The 17,049-nt window shown below is 40.2% G+C and overlaps 3 protein-coding genes across 3 annotated transcripts; 1 reads left to right on the top strand and 2 right to left on the bottom strand.

Moving 5' to 3' along the window:
* Nucleotides 114-952, bottom strand: LOC109721406. Its single transcript, XM_020249027.1, has one exon. The coding sequence runs from the start codon at nucleotides 938-940 to the stop codon at nucleotides 335-337; it is 606 nt and encodes a 201-aa protein (XP_020104616.1). The 5' UTR covers nucleotides 941-952; the 3' UTR covers nucleotides 114-334.
* On the top strand, nucleotides 7,800-10,083 carry LOC109721498 (nodulation-signaling pathway 1 protein). Its single transcript, XM_020249149.1, has 3 exons — nucleotides 7,800-7,924; nucleotides 8,089-9,151; nucleotides 10,036-10,083. Exons 1-3 carry the CDS (start codon nucleotides 7,800-7,802, stop codon nucleotides 10,081-10,083), a joined length of 1,236 nt encoding a protein of 411 aa, XP_020104738.1.
* On the bottom strand, nucleotides 10,935-15,596 carry LOC109721722 (E3 ubiquitin-protein ligase SPL2-like). The gene is made up of 7 exons (XM_020249472.1): nucleotides 15,129-15,596; nucleotides 14,113-14,214; nucleotides 13,835-14,005; nucleotides 13,601-13,722; nucleotides 13,202-13,321; nucleotides 11,809-12,095; nucleotides 10,935-11,305 (listed from the first exon to the last, which is right to left on the bottom strand). Exons 1-6 carry the CDS (start codon nucleotides 15,486-15,488, stop codon nucleotides 11,810-11,812), a joined length of 1,161 nt encoding a protein of 386 aa, XP_020105061.1. The 5' UTR covers nucleotides 15,489-15,596; the 3' UTR covers nucleotides 10,935-11,305; nucleotide 11,809.

The following is a 17,049-nucleotide window of genomic DNA, read 5'->3' as shown; positions in this document are numbered from 1 at the left end:
ATCATTACTGTGGCGGACTAACCCATAAAAGTAAGATATAGGATTTCGATTTTCATTACTTTTAAGTAACACTCTCAGATTGTTATATTGTTCGCACAATTCTGAGTATTTGGATCGACTTCTAATGCTGCTGTATGTTGTCAAATAGCTGTGTAACAACAAATTTATTGACCTCAATAACAAGCTGATATGGTTCAGCGACCAAGCCACATAGTACGACTAATATAACCTGAGTTTGTTATGGCCACCCTATAATGACCAACCAAATCAAACCCACACTACAGCAAAAACATACAAACTGCATCATCCTTTTCAACACTCTTCAAACTCGTTTTTAACCCACTGCCCATACTTTCATCTTCTCATCCAGCTCCCTCCCCTTCACCTCCGCCATCGCTGCGGCATTTGCCATCGCCTCCTCCTGCACCCGTGTCATTCTCCAACTCCTCTTCCTCGCCGCTGCCTCCCTCTCCGCCTCTACCTCCTCGTACTCTCTCGCCCACCTCTTCTCCACCACACAAGTTAGTATCAGCGCCACCGACTGCATTACAAACATCGCGAGCAACAACATTTCCTCTACTACTAGCAACACCCACTGCTCCTTCGGGCTCCTCACTGAGCCCAATAGCCCGAGGCTTGAATCGTGCCTGAGAAAGAGCGAGAGGAAGCCGAGCACCTGCCCGACCGACGAAGCGAGCACGAGTGAGACGTGGGTGATGAAACAAAGGTGGGTGAGCCGGGAGTAAAAGCCGACGAGCGAAGAGAGGAGCGTGGTGGCGGAGACGGTGACGAGGGCCCAGCCGAAAGAGGTCGGGGAAGTTCTAAAGAGGAAGATGGGGACGAATGAGGCCGAGGAGAGGAAGAGGAGGAGGAGGTTTAGAGATGATAGGAGAAGGTTAGAAAGCGAGGAAGATCTTCGAAGATTGGTGAAGTAAACCATTTTTTGTAGTATTTTTTTGAGGGAATTGTAATGTGTTTTCGATTACTCGAGAATTGTTGCTTCGGGGAGTTTGAAGAAGTTTAAATAGAGCAGGATGTGACCGTTGGAGCGTAAGCCAACAACGGCTAAGTGGGTGGTGACTGGTGATGAATCCCATCATGCTTGGTTTTGCTTTTTGGCCTTTTCCCGAGTTCGAGGGTGAGGGTACCAATCGCGACACTAATCATTATAAGGGCTTAGAAAGTGTCGGAAGGCAACGGCTCTGGAGCCCTTTCGGCTTTTTGTCGTAACCCCCGCGCGCTTCTTCCTTTCAAAACTCAAAAAATTATTCGTGCAAAAAGCCGTTCTTAACAAGATTTATTCAGGAGGTGTTTGGTTTATTGTGAAAATTACTTCAAAAATTATTTGGCCAATTTGCATAAAAAATATAAATTTTGAGTTTTTGTAAAATTGGTCTGTCTTTTTCAATTTTACAGATTCAAGTCGGATTTTCAAAAAACTGACCAAAATATCCTTATAACTTTCTATCTCTCTTTTCTTTTTCTCTCATTCATTTTTTTTTTCTCTCCGAAGAGAGAGGCGGAGACGGAGACGGCCCGCCTCGCCTCTACCTCTCGTGCTCGCGTTTGCGCACCACCTGCCCTCCTCGCCTCCGACCCCATCAAGGCTAAGCTCACTGCCGCCCTTTGGGACGCCCTTCCTAGCATCCGCTCCATGCGCCCTCGCCCGCGCCCACTCACCCTTCACCCTCCTCACCTCTAACCCCGCCGAGATTGTGACACGATCTTTTTTTTCTTTTCCTCTCCGAACCTCCTCCACTGCCTTCGTGGCTCTTCGCGACCCACTTTCACCTCCATCTCCGTTGCAGTAGATTTTTCACCCACCAAACCAACTTCTGGGAACTCGCTATCCTCACCACTGCCGCCAACAACAAAAAAAAAGTGCTTATTGGCGCCAAAAAAACTTGCTGGCAAGGGAGGGGGCATGCGACCCACTGCGCCGACCCGAGACGGGCGACGAGTGAGGCGGAGACGGAGGAGAGCGCGACGACGCTGGAGAAGAGGACGGGGCGGCGGCGAGTGCGGCGTCCCAAAAGGCAGCGACGAGTGCAGCCTCGGTGAGGTTGGGGCGAGAAGGGCGGGAGTTGTACGGGAGCATTTTTGGTCAAACACTTTTGTCTGCTTAAAACAAAAAAAATTAACTAAAAATAAAAAACTAGATAATAAGAAAGAAGAACTAGAGAAGAAAGAAGAAGATAATGAAATTGCATAGTTAAAATAAAGTTACGCTTTTATAAATGTAAATTGTATTCTTTGAAATATAAACTGCACACTTTAAGATGAAAGCTACATTCTTTAAACGAAAGTTACATTTTTTGGGAGGAGAAATAATGTGACTATCTACTAAAGAGTGCAATTTTCGTTTAAAGAATGTAACTTTCGTCTTAAAAGATATTTTTTTGGAGGAGAAATAGTGTAACTATCTTCCAAAGAGTACAACTTTTATTTAAAAAGTGCAATTTTTATTTTAAAGGGTATAATTTACATATCAAAAAGTGTAACTTACACATATAATAGTATAACGTTCTTCTAAAATAGTGTAACTTTATCTTAATAGTTACCATGGGCACTGAGGCCTTTACAGGAGAGGGCTTCTAATGCTGTTGTTGGATCTTGGGATGATGAGGTTTGCTTCTTTTTTATGTTTGGTACTATATATATTGATGATCGGGTGCTATATCTTTGTTCTTATGCGCTTTCTGTTTGTTGTATTTGCATTTTAATGTTAGCTGGTTTTGAATAGCTGCATCATGGACAGTTGGCACATGCATGGTGCAAAGGTCATGGCGCCTATTTGGTTTGCTTTTAGAACTGCAGTAACTCATTTTACTAAAATGGATGAGCTGATCATTTGATGCTATTCTTTCACTTTTTTGAAAAAGTTGTAATATAGAGTCTGATTACAAAAAAAAGAAAAAATGGTTGACCTAATGTTTTTCTATCAACACAACAGAAGTTCGCAATCATGAGAACTACAAAGCAGGATATTAGTTAAAGAGTTAGGAAAACTTCTTTATCATAAGAAGTAAAAAAAAAAATTAAGTTTTGAAGGCCCCAGAAGTTTGGTTCTACATTGTAGTTAGAGAACATATATTACTATGTTTGTTTAGGAATGCAAAATGAATGTGCTAAATTGCACTCTCACAATTTACCACCCAAAGCAAGAAAGATGGGCTATTACTGCTTTTTTTTTTTCTTCTTCTTTTTTTTTGGGAGAATCCTCTCAGTGAATTCTATAAGGGAAAACTAATAAATAAACAGGAAGGTGACTAACATTTTTTTTTTCTCTACTTTTTTATTGACTTTCGAGTCATATAAACTAATAACAAGGAGATGACTATGAAATTGTTGCGTAAGTATTCACTTCTATTAAGCATGTTAATTAAATTTTTGAATGGGGCAAAGATTCCTTTGTAAGTTCGTGCTTTCATCACCACTAATAAATAAGCATTAAACAAACAAGCCAAGTAAATGGAAATGACGTAGGAAAGCAAGGGACAACATTTCACACAACCTCCAACACGATTGAAGCATCTAATTTCCTAACTACAGATGCTTTGTACAAAACTATCTAAATGAGGGGTCAAAAGGGCGCAATATGTGAGATAAGGACCTCTACTGTGAATTAAAAAAAAGGAAAGAGAGATGAATAACAATGCAAGAACATACGAAGAACAGCAATCAGAAGGTGATTAGTTGATTATGAAATAGGTAATCAGTGTCATCCAGTAAAAGCATTATGTATTGTCACATCCACATCTCATAATTTACATAACCAACATTGCTATGAAGAGGTCAACTCCACTAAGTTGTTGAGGTTTCTTAATTCATCTTCTAGAACTAAATTTGTCACAGTAGTTCATTCATTAGCTTACCCAACTACCGGTGACATGCAATAGCCAGCATACTAAAAAAATAACCAAGGTGACGCAGTAGGCCTGTCTCCCGAGTTAGAAGCATATTTTAGGAGACTAAGCATCCGTTTACTCTAGCTTCTAAAACAATTTCTGGAGTGGCTTTTCTACTGGAAAGGAAAAAAAAATTTCTGTAAACAATATATTTGTCTAACAACATATCTGGAGCTTTTTTCTATGCTAGAAGTTAAAATGAGTATTTGAGTTCCCAAAGCAAGCATCTAATTTGAAGTGTCTACTTTTCCTGTAATGAGCTGTAAAGGATAATATCGTGAAACCAATACCACTGCTTTTTCAAACAGTTGTAAGCAAATAGTAATTCTGTAGAAGCTCGAACTAGAAAAATCAGTGCCTAAGAATGTAATCAGTACCTCAACTTGGTATTGGCTGCAGCAGGTAAAGTGGAGCCATAATTTATATTCTACGAGTTCCTTCTGATGTCATGCTTCACAATGAGTTGGGTAAACGAAAGCGAAGTGGGAAGGTAAAGGTCATCAGATATTCAAATATGCTAGCACATTAAACAATGAGAGAACATGCTTTTCAAAGTGAAGATGCTTGAAAAAGACCACTATAAAGTCACAATCAGTATGATATCAAAGGTGTATTTTATGAATATTAATAAGTGAGCTATCAATCTTAACATAACTAGCAAACTTTTCCCTTTTCTTCTTGTCTCCCCCTACAGCTTCTGCCTACAATGTGGAAAATTAAGATGATTGTATTCCTTTCAAAAACAAATAAATTTAACCAAAAAAGAAGCTCGCACAAAGAAATTGACACTTTGGTTTTTAAAATGATAAACTTTGATCCAACAAAGAAAGAAAAGGACAAAGCAGCAAAGCCGATAGGATGACCTTTTATTTCACTTTTCTCCGAACGTTCATTATTGTGAGAAAAAAAGAAATTCAACTTCCATTAAATTCACTCTCCCATAAATCACATAGTGAATTTACTAAGACATACTCTCTCTGAAATTGTTTAAGCCAAGAAAGAAATGATGAGGACAGCATCAACTGTATGTTTCCCCAGAAAGAGAACTATACCTAACAGTATTCAAAATCCAAATTAAGGGCATAAGGTATCAAAAATGGCATATCCTGACAATGCTTACCACCCAAACAACTTGTATCCATTTTTTTTGTTCTTTACCTTCAGTGATAGACTAGAGCCTCCTAAATGGCATGTGTTGCTCTCCTACCTCCAACGACAATAGAAAAAACAAAACTATTCTTTGAGTTGGCCCAGCACAAAAGTTAACAACAGTTTAGCTCGGGAAAGTTCGTCTTGATAAGATTCCTATAGAGATATAAATAAGTAAAAGAAAAAAAAAATAGATTCCGTCATATTCTAAGCATACCGATGCTAGAAATTTTGTCTTTACATTCCAGATTCTGGTTCAGATGAATAAACAAACCAATACAGCTAAACCAGTCTCCCAATGATAGGTCGTCCTCTATTTCTTTATTAGTTTTAAGCTAAAGACTTTACTACAACTGCTGGATCTGAACCTAAATAGTTTATGAACACCACTTGGTTACCCCAAATACATGCTCCGTTAGGTCTTCCTAAAAAATTGTATCATCAAATTTGAGAAGGAAGAGGGAAATGATTGGAACTATCATTTTACTGTCCTATGCCTCTAAAAAGTCCGCCCTTATCTTATCTGTATAGTTCCTCCTTTTAAGACCAGTAAAAGATCGATTGGTTTATCATCGGATTAATCATCAGCGAACAAGGGGAAGTAAATTCTGTTCCTTTTCCTACATACAATAGACCTGCAAGGAGTTGCAATAGGAACAAGTCACTAATCTAAAATAAGTGAACAGTTGCAGGTAAAGCTTTTCTCAATGAAAATTGCACTAAATAGATTAATATAAAACCATGAGTGAGTTCATTACCTCCATGGGGAAGTGAAGCAGCTTTCTCACACCGAGAAAAATAAAGGCAGATTCAATTATAAATTCATTGGAATGTAGTTTTTTCTGTCATCAAATTAGGCCAGCATCTGGTCCGATTGTCTAAGGCTGGTTGATGGAACAAAAAGGGAAGACAAAAAAAAAAAAAAAAAAAAAAACAATTATTTCAGAAATTATCCACAAGGCTTGGCTGGCTAGTAAGTTTGGTGATTAACATGAGCGACAAGCACTCTCTCAAAAGAAAAGAAAAAGAAAAAGTAAAAGAACGGCAAACAAATGGAGCATTTATGCTTAGATCATCATCAACCAAGCAATCAATCTTTTACACTTAAAATTCCCTGTGACACTTCATTAAAGTCACTTTTTTATATCTAATGAGAAGTCACTTTTTTTTTTTTTTTTCCTTCATACCAAATAGAGGTCTAAATTTTGATAAAAACTATGCAGAGACCTTCATAAAGATCCATAAAGGATAAAATTGCCAGGAATGAATATGGATAAACTAAAGTTAATAAAGCATGCAAAATGTTTATCAGGAGAAACTATGTGTCTTTTATATTTGTTTCAAGAGGGAAAAGAAATATCAAATGATAACATGCAGTTGCGGGACTAAAGTTAAACTGCTGGCTGAGAAAATGTATGTAGTGCATGAAAGAGATGAAGGATAGTATAAAAATACATGAAGCCGTCTAAATAGTACTGATGTAGCTTGATAGTTGATGGCTGTTGCCATAGTTATTCATATACATACATGGCTTCATTTAAGTGTGTGCCAAAGCTAATTACAATAACAAGACTCAAAATAGAGAAAAAGACAGAATGTTACCTGTTGTAAAAAGCTCAATAACCAATGGTCCCCACAATAAGTACTACTAATAACGACAAACATTGGTGGCCTTATTCCACTGAAATAAAATTTGGTCTAAATCAAGCCCCACACCATCCCCCCCTCTCCCGAAAAAAAAGGAACCCCAACATTTTTCTCACCTCCGTGCAAATCCATTCTGCAGTAATGCATCTTCACCCGTAACCAATAAGAATCCAAAAGAACACATCACTATCTCCCAATGACACCTGTCGATATATTATAGGCAAACCTCTGCTTATCTGTGCCCGGAAGAGAGAATTTTTCCACCACTTCTCACCTCTTCTCCTGTTGTCATTTGGATTCCAATCATTAACATTTATAATGCAGATAGGAACAAGTAATATAATTTGCATACCAACTAGCAACAAGTAGCCATCACTATCATACTCCTTAAGCAAACTGCAGCAAAATACTTCATAAAAGAACCACACAAATCTCAAATCATAACACCAATGAAAGCCATTAAAAAAATCCAATCCACCGTCCTTCCTACCATCTCCTCCCGCTATTCTTAGCCGCAAATCTCTATTAATTAAATAAATGCAGTTTGAGGTTTGCAGATATACCTCTACAAATATACATAATTATGCGACTACCCTCATGCGTGCTGTCGAAAACATATACTTTTTTGTGTGTTGTTGCACACCTATGCTGGGCCCATCAAGGGTCTCCATGCAAAAACCTCTATATAGATTGCTCTGCGAGGGGAAAAGCATGCAAATTCCAAATTAGCTCTTGCATATGTATGTGCACAATTTCGCATATTTGCAGGGGTACATATGCGAACCACCCATAAATAAACAAAAGATGCTTACAGGGCAAAGGCAAACCCATGCATTCATCCCCCTTTCCAATTCTTTTCCAAGTCAATGCCCAGACTCCTGAGGTTCGACCCCATTCTCTTTCTCCCATCTCTCTCAATCCTTCCTCTCTATCATGTCCATCATCATCGACCGTATGCCCCACTCAATAAAATAGCCACTCTAAAAACATAAATCTCTTCCCGTGTTGCTTAATTCATAATAGGCTTCCTCAGTGCAACCATTAATCACTGAATTCACCATTGAACCACCCCATTAAAGCAAATCAAAAATAGCCATGACCTTTGATGAAGGAGCAGACCAACACCATCTTATAGAGTGGTTAGAGGACTCCGTCTCCTTCCTCCCAACCTTCCTTGAAGAGCCATGTGCTGTTGCCGATGAGATTTGCGGCTACGAATGGTGGACAGTTGACCAAAACCAAGCTCAGCTCATCCAAACTCCGTCTACCACCAACCTCACCATTCCCACCACCACCACTACCACCACCACCACCACCACTTCCCCCTTCCTCTTTCCCCTCTCTCTCTCTCTCTCTCTCTCTCTCTCTCCCTCTAATCNCAAAGGCGGAAGGTGGGGATCGAGATCCGCGGTCAGGACGGAAACGAAGAGATTGAGGAGAGCGAGTTACAAAGGAAGGTGGTTGTGCGGAAGAAGGCCAACGGGAAGGGCGGCGGGGCGAGCTCGAGCAATGGAGGGGGCAAGGACGCGCGGTGGGCGGAGCAGCTGCTGAATCCGTGTGCTGTCGCCATCGAGGCCGCCAACTTCTCCCGCGTCCAGCACTTGTTCTACGTCCTCGACGAGCTCGCCTCGCTCTCCGGTGACGCCAACCACCGCGTCGCCTTTCATGGCCTCCGCGCGCTTTCGTTCCGCCTCTTCTCCTCCGCCGCCGGAGCGAGCGCCCTTCGCCGTCCTCCCTCCGCCGCTGCCGCCACCGCCGTGCCCTGCTTCGCCACGACGGAGCCGAAGCTCTTCCGCTCGGCCCTGATCAAGTTCCACGAGGTCAGCCCCTGGTTCACGCTCCCCAACGCCCTCGCCAACGCCGCCATCCTCCAAACCCTAACCCTAGACCGGGCCCAAGCGCGGCCCCTCCACGTCGTTGACCTCGGGGTCTCGCACGGCGTCCAGTGGCCGACGCTTCTGGAAGCGCTCACCCGCCGCCCGGGCGGCGGGCCCCAGCCGCCGCTCGTCCGGCTCACCGTCGCCGGCGACTCCGCCCCGCCGGGGCCGTTCTCGAGGGCTCCGCCGGGGTACGACTTCTCCTCCCACCTCCTGCGCTACGCCAAGTCCATCGACCTCAACCTGCGGATCGACCGCGCGGGGTCGCTCGCGGGGCGCGACCTCGCCCTAGGCGCCGGGGAGACGCTCGTCGTGTGCGCCCAGTTCCGGCTTGGCCACGCCGGCCACGACGACCGGACGGCGATCCTCCGATCGGTGCGAGAGCTCAACCCGGACCTTGTGATCCTCAGCGACCTCGACGGCGCCGATTCCGCCGTCGCCGGGGGCGGATCTCCGGGAGGGTTCGCGAGGGGCGCGGAGATGTTGTGGAGGTTCTTGGACTCGACGAGCGCGGCGTTCAAGGGGAGGGATTGCGGGGAGAGGAGGGTGGTGGAGGGGGAGGGGGCGAGGGTTTTGGAGGCGGCGGAGGGGGCGGAGGGGAGGGAGAGGTGGAGGGAGAGGATGGTGGGGTTAGGGTTTCGGGAGGAGGGGTTCGGGGACGAGGCGGTGGAGGCNGTGGTGGAAGGGGCAACCGGTTTCCTTCTGTTCCCTGTGGAAGCCCCACGACCGTTAGATGGCTCTAGAGTGGGGCCCACTGGACTCTTTGTCAAATAACGGTTTCGGCAACTGCCTCGAGCATCCGCGCCATCGCGGCCGTCCAGTCGCAATGCGTCCAATCTCGTGAGGGGAGCTGGATATTAAATTGCTGAGGTAGCTGCTGCAGTAGTTACCTACTTTGGGGAATGTACGATCTGCAGTCACAGATTTGGCACCAGATCGGTACGAAGAGACCATCAGAATCTTACGCTGGAATGTGGGAGGATTAAAATTCCAGCATGTATAGCTTAAGTTGGAATAGAATGTCTTTATTTATTAACTATAAATTTGGCCGTAAATGTTACTGTTGGAGTTGGGGAGCAATGTGTTAGGAGCCAAATGGAAATTCCCAATGCTGGTAAATAATCAGGAGCACCCAAAATTCTCATGTACATTTTTATGTTTTGTAGAAGACATTGGGATGAAATTATGTACATTCTGACAATCTCTTCTTTCTTTAAAAATATGCACCATTAGCTTCGAACTTTGCGGGAGAAAATTTAGTATGCCATACTTGCACCATCATCACTAACAAGCCATTCACATATTTTTTCTTAAAAAAAATAGAATAAAAATATTTTTTTAATAACAATGATGGGACGGATGAATCTAAAAAAATAATAATAATCTCATTGATTGGGGACGCCATATTAGCAATATAGCTGTTGCATTCTAGACCTTTTTTTTTAACTTTGTAGAAAGCTAAAAAGATTTCAGCTATTACACCATTAATCACTAACAAGTAGCAACTATGCATGTCACTCAAACATTCTTTTATCCTATCAGGAATAGTTTTCGCTAGGATTCATTGTTTTCTAACATTGTTTTGTGAATTTATGATATCTTTGAATCTTATCTTTTGCGCACAACCTTTGCAAGTATTTTCTGTTAGAGCTTAAAAAAAAAAATCATATTGTTTTGTAAATTCCTGATATCTCTTAATCTTTTCTTTTGCGCACAACCTTTACAATTATTTTCTGTTAGAGCATTAATATTACACGGCAAAAGCCTTATACTTTTACCATCCAAGAGTCAAAGTTTTTACACTCATCTTATTAGTCTATTATTTCAATAATAAAAATCTGTCAAGATTATTTAGACCATCGGATTGTTGTTGTATAAAATTTACAACCATTTTCACATGTACAAGTCGCATTCCTCTTTTTATTATTACTATACAACATTTTATCACACTATACCCAAATTATAAAAATAGACACTTAAGATAATTTCATTTGTTGAGCAAAGCCGCGGGAGATTATCTGATAGGCGAAATGGATTCAATTGGACAAGAAATGCGTAACTTTAAGATGCATTTCACCTTGTTTTGAGCTACGAATCCCTCGCCTTTTGGATCTCGCAAAACAACCCCCTATTTTTTCGCTCTCTAAAAAGATTATAAGAGATTATACTCCAATTTTCTCCTCTCCTCCCTCCTCCATATACAGGGTTGCTCCTGCCGCTAGCTGTATCATACCACGCCAAAAACGACGGGCAAATAAAAGAGCTATTCTATTTCAAAATACACCGCTCAGCATCGTGAGGATCCAGCATCGTGGCCGTGAAAGGGCCGCATTCGGCCATGAAGTAAGCAAACTGATCAAACAAGAAAAGTTGAATGGTGTTTAACAGCTATGAACTTTGTCAATGTACTAACAAGGAGAACTGTTAACCAATCCTTTCACAATTCAACAAAACTATCGGATGATCTATATACAGCTTCAACATCTCAAACTTTGAGAAATAAGATTATTGCCGTGAGCCGTCTATATCAACCGGGTACTCAAGTAGCAGGACAGAAGGGCTGATGTGTAAATGAGTGAAAATTCATAAGATTCATCCTTAGTTTCAACTGTTTAAAGCTTAGATCAACAACATATTCACAACAAAGATTCACGAGAAAGACCATTCAAAGAGCTTGGAATCTTCTGCCCTGACTTGAAAGCACTGGTTTGTCCTTGTGATTTCCTGTAATGAAACAGAACAGCAAGTGATAGCTTTCATCGATAAATACGGAAACAAATTAGCAAAACAAAAGAGCAACTTTTCACGCTGGTTGTACAGATCTCACAGCTATATCTACGAAGGGTTCCTCGTATTGTAGTCTCTTGTAAAGTTGTAACCAGGAAAGAAATACATAAAAAACCGGGATAAGGTTTCAGAGAGAGATTTGCTCAAATAGAAGAACTAAGAAAAGAGTTAATGTTAAACCCGTCAACTTTTAGGAAAAATTTGACAGAACAATTAGCAGAAAAGAGAAGACACACTACATTTTAAGTAGAAACTGAAAAGCTACTGGATAACCTCCTTTTTCAACCAAAAACATTCACTTCTCTCAATTGCTTCTATCAGTTCAACAAGTTCTAATGAATAAAGTGTAAAATGTACAATTTGAAAACCTAGAGAATACTATGAATAAAGTGTAAAAAGTTGACTTTAAAAACCTAAGAGAGTGCCGGTTGTCCAAATACCTCAAGAATCATAAATCCTGATCGAAGACCGAATGCTTTGCCGACACACAGGACACTTTGGGAATGAGTCCCGCTCTACAGTCAAGGCGCAACTGGGGCAGCAAACAAGATGCCCGCAAGGAATAAAAGCTGACCTCCTTCGCCTCATTAAGCAGATGACACATAGCTCGCCATCTGGCACTTCACCCAACTCCTCTTCCATGCCACTTGGGACTGATGCAGCCTGATTGCGGAGTTCTCTATCACGTTTCCTTCTCTCCCTCCACTCTTTCCATCTCGACCAGTTCCTGCAGTATTGAAGTTACATCAGTAGTACACACAGAAACATAAATGCATAAAGCAAAGTTCCAACTGGTGTGAACTTCAGCATGGTGACTTTAAGTTTTAAACCTAATCATTTGTATGTGACGTACATCTAAAAGGCCTTTGTTAGCAGAGAAGATCACAAATATTTTGAAAACTCTCAGGTCAAACATTAGCTCTACTAGAAATATAAGCATGATCATGGCACAGCTTCATGACCAGCTAACAAGACATTAAAATTAGATTTCATACATGTATGCCTCTTACATGTTGCAGATAACACTCAACATTTTATTCTACGATTTTTTGTAAGCTTAAATTTTCCAGAATCTAGTTGTTCAATGCACAGCAATGAAACATGTTTTTCAGCTACTAACTGACAGTTCATACACCATATGTCGGCATTACATATGTTGGCATTACCCAGAAATTCAATGTCAAAACAAGGTTGCTGGGTGGGCGCTGTAGTTTTATATACCCATCATCAATCTGCCCCAAATTTCTTACCATACAAGAGTGAGAACTCAAGTAAGGTACCTTGACCATCCAGTACACAAATATTCATTTCACATCTTCAGTAGAGTATAAACGTAACTTAAATGGTGATTATATGGTCATTTCTGTTTAATGTTTTATTTAAATAATGAAATTCAGCAAAAGAACTAAAATTGCAGCAGAACAAAAAAAGCTAGCAAAGAGTGTAAAAAAAGTGAAAGGTCAAGGACTAAACTGGAAGTCCTCTAAAAGGTTAAGACCATTCAGGCAATTTACCGAGTTTATAGTCAGACAAAAAGTGAAGGGATTAGCCACAAGTATGGAGCTATGTGCTACGTTATCACCCGGAAATGTAAAGTTTCATATTTGTTTGGTAGAGCTCAAGCTCAAAACACGATTAAGCAATATCGAGGCTCCCTACTAATGAAGCAAATCGACTGTCTCTTTTAGATAAATACAATCATGCTTTGAAGAAGATAAAATTATTTGATAGAATTGGGCTAATTAAAATTTTTGGCCTTAAGATGGAAATAGGTTGACAATGTTGCAGTGTAAAATGAGAAAATTGTTTGACAAGTAAAGTTCAATACAATACCTAGCGATGGCATAGCCAAGTATGCCAATTGATAATGTTCCAAGCAAAATGCCACTCCAAAGAAGAGCCGCAGTGTTAGTAGCTAGCTCAGCTTCAATCTCATCCTTTGTCATCTCAGACCTGTATGACACAAAACCAATAAATTTTTTGCATGCAAAGGTGCAAATTATAAGTTAAAATTTGGGCTTAAAAAAAAGAGTCTTTCAATTAGAGGGATATAAGTCTAGGTAGATGGATTGGAGGAATTCAATATTTTTAGTAGGAAGTGCAAAGAAGGTGGTGAACAAATTTTGATGGTATCTTATACAGATCAAAATTACGAATAATGTCAATAGACCATGTTACGATGCATCACAACGAGAAAGAGAAAAACAGCCAGATACGAAAATAGGTTCTTACAAGAAAAAAGGTAGTTCTTGGCATGACTTGACCTCCAAAGCACCATCTCGTGTCCTGCAAAATCCAACAGCTGTAATCTCCTTTCCCACAGGAAGTATCTTCTCTTCATCCAACAATGCAACCTGGTCAAGCAATAATAATTATCAAACCAAAGAGCAACATAAGCACAAGAAGAAGCTAATAGAAATAGTGAAGTAGCATGTCAAAAACAAATAGAGAAAGCTGAGAACATACAGGGTACCCATTACCAAAAATGGCCTGGAACAATGTGTAAGGAGTTGCCTGAATAGGATGCAACTGATGATAAACTGTTGTAAGGGGCAGTGGATGATCTGATCCATCCAAATTTACATGAACATAACCAGAACGTGGCCAACGACCACCTTCCACAAGAATAAATGGAACCTAGAAAGTCATGTAGGAAACATATCTTAACACTTCAAAACAATTTCAACATTTTCAACCTGTATAATCATTGTTATAACAATATGAATATGACAAAAAGTAAGTACCGATCTAAATGAGCTTGTCCTTTGCTCCTTCCAAGATTTTGCAAATATTGCATGCAGGTCAAAACTCCACCCAAAAATTCCCCTCCATTCATTGTACAAGCACTTCACAAAAATCAAGTGACACAATTAGAAACGTATGAACAACCCACAAAGACGTAAAAAAAGGGAAAAGTAACAGACTTTTGATTTCACCCTTATTGTCATTCAACATAGTAATCAAAGTCAATTTATGTCACTTAATTACTTATCAAAATAAATTAATAATCTGTAATACATTCTAATAGGTCAACTCAAAAGCAGGCAACCTGAAAGGGTGAAATGCATTATTACATGGATTCTGCTCTATGTTGTTTTCAGTTCAATTTTCCATTTTATATGCCTGATTTTTATTTACAGGAATCATATACTTCTTACGTGAAAAATTTGTAACCATGGCCATCACTCGTGACTAAAAATTTGTAATCATGGCCATCACTCGTGACTTTAATGGAAATAATTGAATTGCTTCAGAGTTGTTTCTCTTCGATTACTAATATCAGGAGCTTGAAAGAAGAAGGAAAAAAAACAAATTATAGTAAGGCAGTAGAAAGGCACAAACACTGGTAGCTGATATTTAATAGATAGTATTTAAAATGAACAACAGAATAATAAAATGAAACCAGGCTAGTAGACTACATAACTGGAAGAGATTTGATAACAGATTATCTTGAGAAAATTGAAGGCAATGTAAGCAATGGATCACTCATTTCTTTCTTGCTCGATGTCAGAACAACACTTCAGCTCCATATATCTCGTATCAGTCAACATTAAGGAAACTAAAGATGCTTTCGAAGTTCGTACCAGATCAGTAACAAAAGATACAATTATCGAATCAGAGCCGAATTTCTAAATTCAACCCACTCAAATCACTTCCTAGCACATTTACTACTAACAAATTTTTGGAACAACACCAGTAGCAACTTTTATAAACCCTAATCCGTAACGATCCGCTTGTTAAATTAAACCCTAATCCGTACCGTTTGCGTCTGCTTCACGATGACGGCGCGCTCGCCGGAGCCCTGTGAGACGAGAGAGCCGAAGCTCTTAGCGCTCGCCCATGGCGGCCCGTCGACGGCGGAGCGGGGCTGGACGTGGCCGCGGACGACGATGAGGGCGGCTTCGTCGTCGTCGGATGAGGAGGAGGGGAGGAGGGAGCGTAGGTCGGAGATGGGGGCGGAGGGGGCGAGGCGGATGCGGCGGAGGGCGTGGGAGGTGGCGAAGTACTTGGCCCAGGTGCTCGCGGCGCAGAGGGCGAGGCCGATGCCGAGGACGGCGCCGTCGAAGGAGGTGGCAGCGCGGGCGATCGCCGCCGCGGTCTCGTTGTCGCGCGACGACATGGCCCCCGCGCGCGTCGGGGCGGGGCGGAGGGGGCGAGGAGGGGAGGACGACACTCGCTCCCTTTGGGCTTTGGGTTACGTGAAGTAGCGATGGACTGCGTCGCTCGCGTGTAGTACTTCGCACCGAGCGAGCGTATTAACTGCCTCTGGGAGGGTGCACCGTGCGCGGGTCGGACTTACGTTCGGGGGATGGGTTTGTCGTTTTTGTAAGCTCAGTCGGTTCGATGAATTAAAAAAAAAAAAAATGAAAAATGAAGGAAAATTTTAAATTTTTTTATATCCTAATCCTAACATAAGTGATAAAAAATTTAATAATTGATATGCGAGATTTTAAATTCAAATTTTAATTAATTCATATTTTCAACTAAGTTTATTTTTAAAATGATATAAATGGAACAGGTAGCATGCTACCTACCTTTCAAAAAATAAAATTTCAAAAAATTTGGTGTATGACTTGAATCCAAAAATTGTGACGTGTTTATCCACATTTGTTAGAAGCGCCTAAAAGTAGTTAAGAAAGTATATGCTTTTATAAGAGTTAATTTTATACAGATCCCTACAAATATAGTAAATTATAAATATATCTCTTTAAAATTCAACTTTCATATGTTGTTTTTCTAAATATCTTAATATTTTCAAATATGTCCATCTAACTTGTTACCGTTGTAGAACTGTTTTATATTTTAAGTAAAATGTCAATTTTGCCATCACAAATACGCCTCCCTCCAAAAGTCACAACAGTATAATATAAGAGGGACAAAAATGTCAATTTATCTCATAAATTAATCAGAGTTAAGTATTTAACTTATGGTTAACTAAAGTTTTCCAAACGGATTCTAACGGTAGATTTATATTTAAAAATATTAAAATTTTTACAGAAACAAAATATAAAAGTTGAACTTTGTAGAGATATATTTATAATTCACTATGTTTGCAGGGATTTATATAAAATTAAACTTATATATATATATATATATATATATAGAGTAGGGCTAGAATATTTGTAAAAGTATCATGGGGGTGATACTTGTGTGTTTTTAGCCCTTGGATGGAGAGATGTGAGGTTGAGATGATGGTGGTAGGTGGTGGTAGGTGGAATAGTGTTTAATCCAAGGGCTATTAATAATCAAAAAGTAGATCCAATATATATATATATATATATATATATATATATATATATATATATATAAAGTTTTGTTGATAATAATTTTCGTATAAAACTATGTTATCCTTCTAAACAATCGTTTCAATATGAAAAGAAACAATAGCTATCGAGTAATGTGTATTTCAATTCGATTAAGCTGTATCTTACTTTCTCCCTTCTCATCGAAGCTAAACTCAAACAACCAAATAAAATCTTTCTGACGTTTAGTTTATACAATAAATGGATAAAAACAATTCCAGACTTGTATAGAGTATTGTACAGTGAGCCGAGCTTCTTACTTTCTGTATCTTAAATAACTAAGATTTTTTCCCAGATAGGCATGAAGTTCTTATAAATAGAAATTTTTAAAAGTTTTGTTTTTTATATACCAAACAGACTCAATACAGTGGATAACAT

This window comes from Ananas comosus, linkage group 15, assembly GCF_001540865.1.
Source record: "Ananas comosus cultivar F153 linkage group 15, ASM154086v1, whole genome shotgun sequence".
Lineage (NCBI taxonomy): Eukaryota > Viridiplantae > Streptophyta > Magnoliopsida > Poales > Bromeliaceae > Ananas > Ananas comosus.
Note: the sequence above shows the minus strand (reverse complement) of the source record. Positions and strands in the feature narration are given on the sequence as shown.